Here is a 13,871-nt window from a genome sequence, read left to right as displayed (position 1 = left end):
GTGAATAAAAGATTCAGGGGGGTTTTTGAAAGCAAGGCCGAAGGGGGTCAGTGGAAGAGGTCGCAGTCAGTAGGCGCTTCTGCCTCGCCTCTCGTCCCCCTTTACCTGCCGCCGAACCCCCAGTTTCCACCTTCTAAGGGTTCCTTTCTCCCAGTCTCTACTCTTGACCAGAAGGTCACCCACTTCTCCCCAGCTAGCAAGGCAGGGTCCCTGTTTACGCACTCGCTCAAAAGTTAAATATAGCTTGTTGCAGAGAGCTATTGGCAAGCCACCACATGCACACAAGCCAAAGAGCTGCTTAGGTTCTTGAGCCATCCGGGACTCTTCAGCTAAGAAGAGCTCTGCTGCTAGCAGTCCAGTGGCCCTCTTCGTCCAGCACCCTGCTCTCACGGAGGCCAACCAAATGCGCCAATGGAAAGCCCCCGCAGCGGGACCTGAGCGCAGCAGCACTCTCCCCATTTCCGATGCCCCAGCAGCTGGCCTTCTGCTGCCTCGGACAGCGGAGGTGGAACAGGGCCATTGTGGCTAATAGCAGCAGAACCCAAAACCTGCACCTGCAGCAGCACCAAAAAAACGGAGTAAGCTATCTGGTGGAGCCTCCGTTCAAGAAATAGTCCTTTTATTAGGAACAAAGGAAGCCCCTTAGCTTGAGTCCAGCTGCTTGTTCAGCCATCTCTGTATTATTGGCAAGGAATGGCAGTGGCTTCAGGGCAGCAGCTTCCATTTCCAGCCATATTCTCTACCGTTGAGCGCCTTGTCCCTTCTCTCTGTTCCTTTCCTTGAGAGGTTCCACTTTCCTGCCTGCTGCTCACCGTTCCTGTGCCCTTGGCTCAGTTGGGCTTGGGAGGCAGGTGCGAGTTGTAGGCGGCCAAGGCCTTCCAGCAGGAGAAGGGGGGCAGGCTCGACGAATCTGCCTTCAGCAGCCAGCTATTCTCAGCCTCCAGCTGGGAGTTGCAGCTCTGAAGGCTCTGGTTGACCAGCAGCAGCCTGTCCCGTTCCTGCAAAGGGGAGCAAGATGCATCCAGCTTAAAGTGGGGGTTGCCTGTTCCCCCAGCAACTTTGGGCCTGTCCAGACCAAAGTAAAGGTAAAGGGACCCCTGACCGTTAGGTCCAGTCGTGGACGACTCTGGGGTTGCGGCGCTCATCTCGCTTTACTGGCCAAGGGAACCGGCGTACAGCTTCCGGGTCATGTGGCCAGCATGACTAAGCCGCTTCTGGCGAACCAGAGCAGTGCACGGAAACGCCGTTTACCTTCCCGCCAGAGCGGTGCCTATTTATCTACTTGCACTGGTGTGCTTTTGAACTGCTAGGTTAGCAGGAGCAGGGACCGAGCAACGGGAGCTCACCCTGTCGCGGGGATTTGAACTGCCGACCTTCTGATCGGCAAGTCCTAGGCTCTGTGGTTTAACCCACAGCGCCACCCGCGTCATAAGTAGCTTCCCATTATTGTTCCACAGAAGTCCCAGATGTAGAATCCTGCCCTCCCGAAAACCCTCACCTTCTCCACCTCCTTCAGCTCTTCCAGAAGCTGCTTTAGACTCTTGCTGTGTCCCCGTGGCTCCTGTGGACTGTCTGCGTCTGTCTGGGTGCTGGCATGTTTCATTCGCCGCCTGCCCGCTGGGCTCGACTGCATCAGGTTGGGGCTTTTGCTGTGCTCTCGTCTCGGCGGGAAGAGGAAAGCTTCTTCCTCCGAGCCTGCCGTGTGGAGTAAGGGAAGTGTGGTTAGAAACGTGGCCATCGTATCTAAGAGACTTGTTCCTGCAAGCAGTGTGGTGCAGTAGTTCTACAGTGCTGGGCTAGGACCTGGGAGACTTGGGTTCAAATCCCCACGCAGCCATGAAACGGATGACCTTTGTGAGCAAAACCTGTACTTTCTTGTGCTGGTTTTGAACTGGTGCTTCAAACCACAGTTTATGGTGTCAAGTGGAATTTGCTCTGCGTTCCTACTCTTCTATAGAAGTCGTACCACGGATCGCAAGGCTGGGAAGCGAATAGCCTCCTTGCCACTGTGCATCACTGGAGCTGGTCCAGTTGGCCAGCCCACACCAGGAACCCCAGTCTGGGCACCCCCTTACCCGAGCTAGGGTGATAGGTGGCAGCCGGTGTGGCAGTCCGAGAAAGGGTGCTTTCGGAGCTGCAGGAATGGAAACGCCGCTGGCACTCCACCTCCACTTGGTCCTTGCATTGCTTGTGACAGATCATCCCACAGTCTGCAGGAGAAAAGAGACCATCATCAGCGATGGGAATGTTAATAGCATGGGTAGGCAACCTAAGACCCGGGGGTCAGATCCAGCCCAATCGCCTTCTCAATCCAGCCCACGGACGGTCCGGGAATCAGCATGTTTTTACATGAGTAGAATGTGTCCTTTTATTTAAAATGCATCTCTGGGTTATTTGTGGGGCATAGGAATTCGTTCATTTCCCCCCCAAAAAATATAGTCCGGCCCCCCACAAGGTCTGAGGGACAGTGGACCGGTCCCCTGCTGAAAAAGTTTGCTGACCCCTGGTTAATAGGATCCCCTCTCCTTTAGTGCCCACTAGGGGGCGTGCTTACCCCGACATCTGTATCCTTGCTTCGAGACTCCCCAGAGCTAGAACAGGAGAAGAACAAAACAACAACAAGAGACGTGTTAAGTTGAACTAGACGCCACTTCTTTGCAAAGGCAACATAGGTGGATGAGAGGTGGGGGACTTGCTCTAATCTGTTCCAGGGGTCCCAGCTTTATTGCCCGCTTCAAAAGTGGTGGCAGAGTTCTGGGAATTTCAATTTTTGGGTTTTGAAACTTAGCAAGCTTCTAGACCTCATGGCTGCAGGAGAGAGGCTGCAAAACAAGCTGGTTCGTCTGCAGCAGCCTTCTCCAACTTGGCATAGTCAAGAGCTAGTGTTGGGTAGCATGTCAGACTAGAGCCTGGGGTTCAAATCCACACCTGGCCATGAAGCTCCCTGAGTTGACAGGGTTGTTGTGGGGATTAAACGAGGAGGAGGGGGAGAACCATGCATGGCACTTTGAGCTCCTTGGAGAAAAAGGTGAGATAAATAAAAATAGCCCAAAATATCTGGAAGGCTGTTCTGAAGGGAGCTTGTCTACAGTCTCTCCTACTTCTCTAGCCGTTTCAGTCCCCATCCCACCTGTTGCTGATAGCTGCAACCACTAGGCATGCCAACCCATCATTTGCACTACTACTAACTATAAAAGAAAAGCAGATTCTCCAGTTTGGCAGCTCAGCTCAGCAGCTACTATTTCTGCCAGTAATAGGGACTATTTGGGTGGCTGGCGGGTTTTCTTTTTTTTTTTTTGAGGGGGTGGGGATGAGTGACGTGTATTGGTGCTGCCACCACCAGGGGCTGGCCAAGGGGCGCAGACCCGTGGCAGGGCCTTTTCAGTGGTGGCTGTGGCGATCACACAGGGTCCCTGGACGTTTCACCGTCTATTGATCCCTGTGCCACCACTTTATTTCTCGCTGCCGCCACCCAGGCCCTACCTGGTACAATGCTGAGTCCAGTCAGGGTTAAATTGGAACATAAACTTCTGTTTATTTATTGCAGTTTAACAAGCGTGTGGTTTCCTAAACGGTATCGGTCAATTACAATCATGGGGTGCCTTTCCAGACCTATAACTTCCGCTACCTGCTCTCACTCACTAAACCACTTCTCAGATATTTACTTGTCTTCCTAGCCCCTAACTGTTCCTGACTCAGCTTATTTGGCTACACTAACTCAACCTGGGACATGGGTGGCGCTGTGGGTTAAACCACGGAGCCTAGGACTTGCCGATCAGAAGGCTGGCAGTTTGAATCCCTGCGACGGGGTGAGCTCCTGTTGCTCGGTCCCTGCTTCTGCCAACCTAGCAGTTCGAAAGCATGTCAAAGTGCAAGTAGATAAATAGGTACCGCTCCGGCGGGAAAGTAAACGGCGTTTCCGTGCGCTGCTCTGGTTCGCCAGAAGCGGCTTAGTCATGCTGGCCACCTGACCTGGAAACTGTACGCTGGCTCCCTCAGCCAATAAAGCGAGATGAGCGCCGCAACCCCAGAGTCATTCGCGACTGGACCTAATGGTCAGGGGTCCCTTTACCTTTACTCACTCAACCTACCCACAGACTCTATCCCAATTCACTCCCACCCCAACCAACCACCCAACTCCCAACAAACTCCCCTTTCGCCCCTCCCAGAGCTGGTTTTATAGTCCCTCTGACTCCACCCCCTTGGTTCTTATTGGGTAACCTGTTTAACTATTTCACCTCCAGCACTCTCATATGTCAATGTCACATAGCCGCCCCCCCCCCCCCAGTTGCGGAACGCCTTCCCTAATGAGCTATGCCTGCTTCCACCGTTATTAACCTGCAGGAGAAATTTGATTACATGGCATTTGTTGGCCAAAGGATACTGACAACCCCAAGAACCTTGGATGGAGGAATGTTCTCAGCTGTTGACTGCTTTTAGGGTGTTTTCGGTGGCAGCTACTGTTAGATATTATTCATTGCAATTGGCTTTAGAATACTTTGCTTGAAGGTTTTTGGGATTTTTTGCTTTTAGCATGTCTGCTGCCCTGGGCTACGTGGGGAAGGAAGGGTGGGGTATAAATCCATTGTAATAAATCAAGCTCACAAAGCCATTGCAGCTGTCACAAAAGGAGGGCTTCTTAAAGGTAGCCTCTTGGAAGTTGTGCAGGAACCCAAGGCCTAGTTTGGAGAAAATGGCACAGGCCCTCATTAAATACTCGGACAGCTCTTCCCGGCTCCAGGCGCCTTCCCTGCAGTTGAGGAGAAGAAGAGAAAAACAATCACACAGTGTGAGGCTTCGGCCCTCCTCGCTTGGGTCATTGGCACCTAGTGAATTCCTGCCCCACCTGACACTTAAATAAACCTTAAGTTGGGGGTATGTATTCTGATGGGGCGCTTTTGGTCAGTTCACACACCCCTGAGCCTCGGCTGCCCTTTACCAGGGACTGAGACTTCAATGCGGCAGCCCTTGCCCTGTGGAACTCCTAATAATAATAATAATTTATTATTTATACCCCACCCATCTGGCTGGGTTTCCCCAGCCACTCTGGGCGGCTTCCAACAGAATATTAAAATACAATAATCTATTAAACATTAAAAGCTTCCCTAAACAGGGCTGCTTTTAGATGTCTTCTAAAAGTTTGGTAGTTGTTCTTCTCTCTGACATCTGATGGGAGGGCATTCCACAGGGCGGGTGCCACTACCGAGAAGGCCCTCTGCCTGGTTCCCTATAACTTGGCTTCTCACAGTGAGGGAACCGCCAGAAGGCCCTCGGAGATGGACCTCAGTGTCTGGGCAGAACGATGGGGGTGGAGACGCTCCTTGCCGATTGAGGTCACCCTTACTCACTTTCAGATGCCTCCTGGAAATTCTGTTGTTCAGGCCTTTCGGACCTGAATTTCTCTGTCAACCAGAGAGGATGGGCCTGATGTTCCTACTGCTTCTATTGTTGCGTTTCCAAGTTGCCAACCACCTTGTGATATTTTCTATGAGCATGTGGTTTACAAATGTTTTTTATTTGGCTTTACAAGTAAAAAATTATAGCAATCCAAATATATATCCATATATAGAGATTATTCTGAATCTCGAGACTTCCCCCCCTCCATCTCCTCCGTGGGTCCTATTGTGAACATTTACAACAACATATAATTCCATAATCAATATTTTATATCCATCCATATTTTCCATAGTCTTTGTTACATTGCAAGTGAAATTAGAATCCGGCTAATGTTTTCATCTCCTTCAGTGGTCTCTTAAATAAATTATATTTTTTTCTTGTTTCTGTATATGGATATATATTTGGTTTTTTTAAATAACTTTGTATTGGTAAAATCAAATAAACTTTGTATTGGTAAAATCAAATAAAACGATTTCAAAAAAATGAATAAAGCTTTTGTCTTCTTTGTTCCTGAGCTTTCAAATCAGCATAGTCCATGGGTAGGCAAACTAAGGTCTGGGGGCCGGATCCGGCCCAATCGCCTTCTAAATCCGGCCTGCGGACGGTCTGGGAATCAGCATGTTTTTACAAGAGTAGAATGTGTCCTTTTATTTAAAATGCATCTCAGGGTTATTTGTCGGGCTTGGGAATTTGTTCATTTCACCCCAAAAAATATAGTCCGGCCCCCCACAAGGTCTGAGGGACAGTGGACCGGCCCCCTGCTGAAAAAGTTTGCTGACCCCTGGTTTAGATGTTTCTTTGATTGTCCTTGAATTTTACCATCACACTTGCCATCTTCTCCTGCCACACCAGGGTGGCATGACAAACCCTTTGAGAACCACGGCTTTACAGGGGCGTGGCTTGGGGGGGGCTGCCAAGGCGATGGCCCCAGGCACATTTTTTAAGGGGGCGCTGCCTCACACCACCCTGCCAGCCCTGCACTGCTTTGCGAGATTGGGATCTGATCTGAATGATCCGCTGGGCTTTTCATTTACCATTTCTTTATTTCATTTATCTCTGGGCTAACAGCATTCGGGCAGCTGTTGTCACATCCATAAAGAGTCTTCTCCCCCTAAAATCCTGTTCACTTACCGCTCTCTTTCCAGCCCATAGAAGGAGAAGGGGAAACTTGTGGAGATGATCTCAAAATCCTCCTCCGAGATGTAACCCCGCTGCTCAGGATCGTAATTCTTGAACACCGTCTGTTGGGAAAGGAGTCTGTCAGAACCCATTGGAAGATGAGAAGGCAGCGAACGTGGGCACTGAATCATAGAATCATAGAATCATAGAGTTGGAAGAGACCACAAGGGTCATTGAGTCCAACCCCCTGCCAAGCAGGAAACACCATCAGAGCACTCCTGACATATGGTTGTCAAGCCTCTGCTTAAAGACCTCCAAAGAAGGAGACTCCACCACACTCCTTGGCAGCAAATTCCACTGTCAAACAGCTCTTACTGTCAGGAAGTTCTTCCTAATGTTTAGGTGGAATCTTCTTTCTTGTAGTTTGGAACCATTGCTCCGTGTCCGCTTCTCTGGAGCAGCAGAAAACAACCTTTCTCCCTCCTCTATGTGACATCCTTTTATATATTTGAACATGGCTATCATATCACCCCTTAACCTCCTCTTCTCCAGGCTAAACATGCCCAGCTCCCTTAGCCGTTTCTCATAAGGCATCGTTTCCAGGCCTTTGACCATTTTGGTTGCCCTCTTCTGGACCCGTTCCAGTTTGTCAGTGTCCTTCTTGAACTGTGGTACCCAGAACTGGACACAGTACTCCAGGTGAGGTCTGACCAGAGCAGAATACAGTGGCACTATTACTTCCCTTGATCTAGATGCTATACTCCTATTGATGCAGCCCAGAATTGCCCTCTAAACATACACCTGCTGTATATTTAACACCTCTTCCCAAAGGATGAGATGGCAGGTCCCTGCCCCGAGGGGGTTGAAATCCAGATACACAGACAAGGGAGACAAGGCAGTGGGGTGGGGAGGAGGAGGAGGAGGCTGGGGTAAGCAAGAAGAACGAGTGATTATACAGAGGTACCTCGGCTTAAGAACTTAATTTGTTCCGGAGGTCCATTCTTAACCTGAAACTGTTCTTAACCTGAGGTACCACTTTACCTAATGGGGCCTCCCGCTGTTGTACCACTGCCGTGAGATTTCTGTTCTCATCCTGAAGCAAAGTTCTTAACCCGAGGTACTATTTCTGGGTTAGCGGAGTCTGTAACCTGAAGCGTGTGTAACCTGAAGTGTATGTAACCTGAGGTTCTTAACCCCTATTACCTCTGACTAACCGTTTTGTTTCACTCCAGTGTGTAAAAAGCGTTACTTTTCTACTGTTTCCCCCCGTTTTTTGTTTTTGTTTGTGGGGGGCATAATTTAAAGAAACACATTTTTATTTCTACAGAGTTAAGACTTTATTCCTCAAATGGCATATCTTTGTACTATTCAAAAGGAGCTATGGACACTGTGGCACACTTTTCAGTATTTTTTCATTAAAAATAAACATTTGTGGATCACACAAAAAATAAAATAAAAAATAACCCCAGGTACTATTTCTGGGTTAGGGGAGTCTGTAACCTGAAGCATATGTAACCTGAAGCGCCTGTAACCCGAGGTACCACTGTAAAAGTTGAACGTCCTTCGCTCCCAGCTGCACTACACATTCAAAGCGCTATCATACCACTTTACATAGTCATAGCGTCCTCCAGAGGATCCTGGGAACTGTAGTTTGTTCAGGCTGTTGACAGCTGTTAGGGAACCCCTATTCTCCCCTCAGAAGAACTATAATTCCCAGAGTTTCTCAGGTACAGGGGGTTGTTCGACCACTCTGCGAATCATGGCTCTGGAAGGGGCATGTGTGTGACATTACTGTTGGCATCTGTCTGTCTTGGGGAGACAGTGGAGAAATGCACCTTTGGGAGTGGAGTCAAACTGTTGGAAAGCTCCAGCGCCTGCTGCAGCTGCAGAGACCAATATAGGAGAGACATGTTTTATTGCAGCTGGGGCAGAGGAAGGCATCCGTTTGTGCTGTTGCAAATGTAAAGGTAAAGGGACCCCTGACCATTAGGTCTAGTCGTGACCGACACTGGGGTTGCGGCGCTCATCTCGCTTTACTGGCCGAGGGAGCCGGCGTACAGCTTCCGGGTCATGTGGCCAGCATGACTAAGCCGCTTCTGGCGAACCAGAGCAGCGCACGGAAACGCTGTTTACCGTCCTACCAGAGTGGTACCTATTTATCTACTTGCACCTTGACGTGCTTTCGAACTGCTAGGTTGGCAGGAGCTGGGACCGAGCAACGGGAGCTCACCCCATCGCGGGGATTCGAACCGCCGTCCTTCTGATTGGCAAGTCCTAGGCTCTGTGGTTTAACCCACAGCGCCACCCACGTCCCACATGTACTATGGTGTTTATTCTCTCTGCACTCCTCCCAGCGGTCCTTCCTCTTCTGATCACCGCTACGGATGCACAAACTGCCTGTCTCCGGGCACGGTAGTTGTTACAGTCGTGGCGGCCACCTTTGTTGTAGTAGTAGTACCTTTTTCTTTTTTCCTTTCCCCTCCTGTGATGGAACTCCTTTTTGGGGACTTCCCTGGCTTTTTTCTGACCCATGTAGGACCAGTCTGGATAGTTAGCCTTGGTGAAGACTTGACGTTTTTATCCCCCCAAAAGTTTTTGATTGAGTTTCCGCTGAAATGAGGCTGCATTTTAATGTTTTCATGTTGTCTTTTAATCTTGTTTTTTAAGCTGTATTTCAATCAATGGTTTTTATATTTGGGATTAGCCGCCCTGAGCCCGGTCTTGGCCGGGGAGGGCGGGGTATAAATAAAATTTATTAGTAGTAGTATTAGAGGGTCACAACGCTGGAGTCGCGCATGTCCTGTTTCCTGCACCAAACTACAGTGGTACCTCAGGTTACAGACGCTTCAGGTTACATACGCTTCAGGTTACACACTCCACTAAGCCAGAAATAGTGCTTCAGGTTAAGAACTTCACCGCATGTAATGCTGTGAAGGAAAATGTAATGAAAATGATATATAGATGGTACATGAGCCCAGTTAAACTTGCCAAAATATACCATTCGTCTGATAATAAATGCTGGAAATGTAAAGAAAATGAAGGAACATTCTTTCACCTCTGGTGGACATGCCCTAAGGTGAAGGCCTTCTGGGAAATGATATATAATGAGCTGAAAAAGGTATTTAAATATACCTTCACTAAGAAACCAGAGGCCTTCCTTCTGGGTATTGTCGGCCAGAAGGTGCTAAAGAAGGATCGAACATTTTTTATGTATGCAACAACGGCAGCAAGGATACTCATTGCTAAAAACTGGAAAACTCAAGATCTACCCACACTGGAAGAGTGGCAGATGCAGCTGATGGACTATATGCAACTGGCCGAGATGACTGGCAGAATCCGAGACCTGGGAGAAGAGAGGATTGAGGAAGACTGGAAGAAATTTAAGATGTATTTACAAAAATATTGTAATTTGGTTGAATGTTAAGAAGGATGCTAGATTATAAAAAAAATTGGCCACCACTAAATTAGATTTGAATTTGATGATAAGTGAGACTAAAGAAAACATAAATTTTTTTTTGGAGAATTATATTTAAATGAGTGGATATAAGATCGTAAACAAGTTGATAATTTGCTTGGAAAAACCTTTTAATGATGTAAATGGGAGCGGGAGACGTGAGGGAGTCCAAAGAAATGATGAAACTATGTTGTGTTAGAAGTAAGATTGTTGATTATTTGTGTATTTGTATTCAAAAATCTTAATAAATATTTATAAAAAAAAAAAGAACTTTGCTTCAGGATAAGAACAGAAATCGGGCTCTGGTGGCGCGGCAGCAGCAGGAGGCCCCATTAGCTAAAGTGGTGCTTCAGATTAAGAACAGTTTCAGGTTAAGAACGGACCTCCAGAACGAATTAAGTACTTAACCCGAGGTATCACTGTACACTTTGTTAATGTGAACGTCGCCCTCATTCTAATTTTTCATCCTATCTTCTTCCTGCTGAGTTCTGCAAGGGCAGCGCCGAGACTTAAGGAAGCTGGGAGGCTTTGCAACCTGAACTGGTTGTAAGAAAGAAGTCAGGTGTGCCAGGGGGGTGGCGTGGGGGTGGTGAGAGGGCAGCAGAGCTGGCTATGGAAGCAGAATGAGGTTGGTGGGGCAACCCATGAACCAGCCTCCCCACTGCCTGGCACAGGGCAACGTTGAGCAGTCCACAGTTAAAAGGAAAAGGATCTAGGAGTCTTGGTTGACCACAAACTTGACATGAGCCAACAGTGTGACGCGGCAGCTAAAAAAGCCAATGCAATTCTGGGCTGCATCAATAGGAGTATAGCATCTACATCAAGGGAAGTAATAGTGCCACTGTATACTGCTCTGGTCAGACCTCACCTGGAGTACTGTGTCCAGTTCTGGGCACCACAGTTCAAGAAGGACACTGACAAACTGGAACGTGTCCAGAGGAGGGCAACCAAAATGGTCAAAGGCCTGGAAACAATGCCTTATGAGGAACGGCTAAGGGAGCTGGGCATGTTTAGCCTGGAGAAGAGGAGGTTAAGGGGTGATATGATAGCCATGTTCAAATATATAAAAGGATGTCACATAGAGGAGGGAGAAAGGTTGTTTTCTGCTGCTCCAGAGAAGCGGACACGGAGCAATGGATCCAAACTACAAGAAAGAAGATTCCACCTAAACATTAGGAAGAACTTCCTGACAGTAAGAGCTGTTTGACAGTGGAATTTGCTGCCAAGGAGTGTGGTGGAGTCTCCTTCTATGGAGGTCTTTAAGCAGAGGCTTGACAACCATATGTCAGGAGTGCTCTGATGGTGTTTCCTGCTTGGCAGGGGGTTGGACTCGATGGCCCTTGTGGTCTCTTCCAATTCTATGATTCTACAGTTAGGGGCTTTAGACAGAAATCTTAGACATTATCAGCCTCTTGATGCTTTCCTCTGTCAAATGGGGGAGAGGAGGGTGTCTCTTCCCCCCTCCTCCCCCCACCAAGGCATGCACAGCCTGTTTCTGCAGCAAACTTTAATTTGCAGAAAAGGAAGTGGTTGGAGTGGCCGGATTTGAGCCTCTTCCTTCACTCTGCGTGGAAGGGGGTGGAGTAAAGCGGGAACAGGCACCTCTGAGGGGGCCCTCCTGCACCCATCAGGGTCGCAGAGCAGCAAAACACAACTCCAGGTCATAACAGCACCCGCCCAATGTGTCACAAAGGACAGAACAGACAAGAGGTGGTGATAGGCAGGCAGGCGGCTTAATTTCAACCCAACGCCGGCCGACAACACGGCGCAGAAGAAATTGTGGGGCAGGGACCAAAAATGTCAAGAATGTCAGTGCTTGGCACAAACGCATGCAATGCAATCTCGGAATTGTTCGGTGACAAATGCACCCGTGAAATGCACGTAGATAATTCTGCAATACCCTCTCTCTCTCCAATTAGGTCACCCAAAATGTTCCTGCCATATTCAAGCTAAGCAACCCAAGACGTCAACAAACTTTACCCAGTGCTGCAGAGCTACAGCGGAGAGCTGTGGCAATGTCACACACAAAACCCAGCCTGGAACTCCCGTGGAAATATAATGTGCAGGTCAAACTGCAACGCCTCAGAACACAACACAGCCTGCAAAACGCGACATGCCCCTTTAAAAAGCACACACCATCTGCCTTATTTGCAATTTTGATTTGCTGTTTTATAGCCAGTCGGCATTCTTCTAAGCAACTTTTTGATCCACGCCTATGGGCGGAAAGGGTCGAGTCTGTGGCCACATCGTACATTTAAAGCACTTCTGACGCACATTAACAGCACATGGCTTTCTCCAAGGAATTCTGGGAACTGTAGTTTGTTACAGGTTATAGCAGGCCTAGGCAAACTCGGCCCTCCAGATGTTTTTGGCCTGCAACTCCCATAATCCCTAGCTAACAGGACCAGTGGTCAGGGATGATGGGAATTGTAGTCCCAAAACACCTGGAGGGCCAAGTTTGCCTATGCCTGGGTTATAGGAACTATAGCTCTGTGAGGGGGGAACTACAGTTCCCAGGATTCTTTGAGGCAGGGCAATCATTTCTTTTAAATATGCATTTGATGTGCTCTTTAAAATTCACGGTGCAGAGCTGTCCTTAGAAAGGACACTGGCTGAAAGGAAAGCGTTCAGGTCCATTTGGCTGCATGAGTTTTACTGCCATTCCCCCCCCCCATATTTTTATTAGTTTTCACAGAGAAAAATCAGTCTTTTAACAGAAAAAAACTTAACATATTAAATCTATATACTGAATCACAAAAAAATCCAAAAAATGGGATTTCTTAGATCCTGAGGACTTTCCTCTACTCCCACCCCTGGTTCCTTTACAATATTTTATTTTATGTATGTCCATATTACTTCTTAACTCTCTTAACTTCCCATTTTATACTTTCTTCATAAAATCACAAGTGTTCCCTGAAATCCTGCCAATGTATGTACAGTAGTACCTCGGGTTAAGAACTTAATTCATTCTGGAGGTCCGTTCTTAACCCGAAACTGTTCCTAACCTGAAGCACCATCCTAATTTCTTTTTAAACTTGTTATCTTCTTAGTTTCTAAGGTTTCCAATTAGTTGAACATTTCAGCATAGTCCGTTAACTCATATTTTCAATCTTCTTTGGTGGGAGCATTGGAAAAAGAAGCCAGCTGCCTGTTTGGCCCTGCCATTGGGTTGTTTTTACCTCAATCATTTGTTGGACATGCCTCTTGACGGTGATCCGGTCAGGCTTGGGAGTGACCCCCGGTGCCCACTCCACCACCATGGGGGGCTTGAACTGTGTAGGAGGCTGTGAAGAGGGGGGGGGGCAAACAAAGTGTGAGAGATAGGACTGAGCCGTACCGACAAAAGAAGAACGGCCGACAAAATTAATGGACTACGCAGAATTGGATTAAATGACCGGAAGGATTCGAAACCTGCGGGACCAGAGATTTACAGAAGATTGGAAGAAACGTATGAACTATTTGAAGAGCAACTGTAATCAACAAATTACCGGTACGCAAGAAGTTTTGTAAGGAGAAATATATGAAATATTGCAAAGAAGAGAGACATTAGTTATGATATTTAAATGTAACAGTGAAAGTAAGAAATGTAAATTAAGTGAAAAGGTTGGAAAATTTTCAGGTTCGATTGATGGAAGTAAAAAAAAATTGTATAAGGTATAAAAGTATGTTGAATAATTGTTGAAAATGATAAAACACACACACACACACATTTTTCGCTCTATAAGACGCACCAGACCATAAGATGCACCTAGTTTTTGGAGGAGGAAAACAAGAAAAAAAAACATTCTGAATCCCAGAAGCCAGAACAGCAAGAGGGATCGCTGCGCAGTGAAAGCAGCAATCCCTCTTGCTGTTCTGGCTTCTGGGATAGCTACACAGCCTGCATTCGCTCCATAAGACG

General features: G+C 47.8%; 1 protein-coding gene across 2 annotated transcripts in view; it reads right to left on the bottom strand.

Moving 5' to 3' along the window:
• Positions 1–598: 598 nt before the first annotated feature.
• The window catches only part of RASGRP4 (RAS guanyl releasing protein 4), a 52,031-nt gene continuing 38,758 nt past the window's right edge, over positions 599–13,871 (bottom strand). For both annotated transcript variants that reach the window (XM_081868908.1, XM_081868909.1), the window contains exons 11-17: positions 13,150–13,254; positions 6,529–6,638; positions 4,606–4,750; positions 2,555–2,591; positions 2,076–2,210; positions 1,499–1,695; positions 599–998 (exon numbers count right to left, since the gene is read on the bottom strand). In XM_081868908.1, the coding sequence (XP_081725034.1) occupies positions 831–998; positions 1,499–1,695; positions 2,076–2,210; positions 2,555–2,591; positions 4,606–4,750; positions 6,529–6,638; positions 13,150–13,254 (897 nt within the window). In that variant the 3' untranslated portion in view covers positions 599–830. The remainder of the gene's footprint in view (positions 999–1,498; positions 1,696–2,075; positions 2,211–2,554; positions 2,592–4,605; positions 4,751–6,528; positions 6,639–13,149; positions 13,255–13,871) is intronic.

This window comes from Podarcis erhardii (genome assembly GCF_964252035.2).
Source record: "Podarcis erhardii genome assembly, chromosome: 7".
Taxonomy (NCBI): domain Eukaryota; kingdom Metazoa; phylum Chordata; class Lepidosauria; order Squamata; family Lacertidae; genus Podarcis; species Podarcis erhardii.
This window is presented reverse-complemented; position numbering and strand designations above follow the sequence as displayed.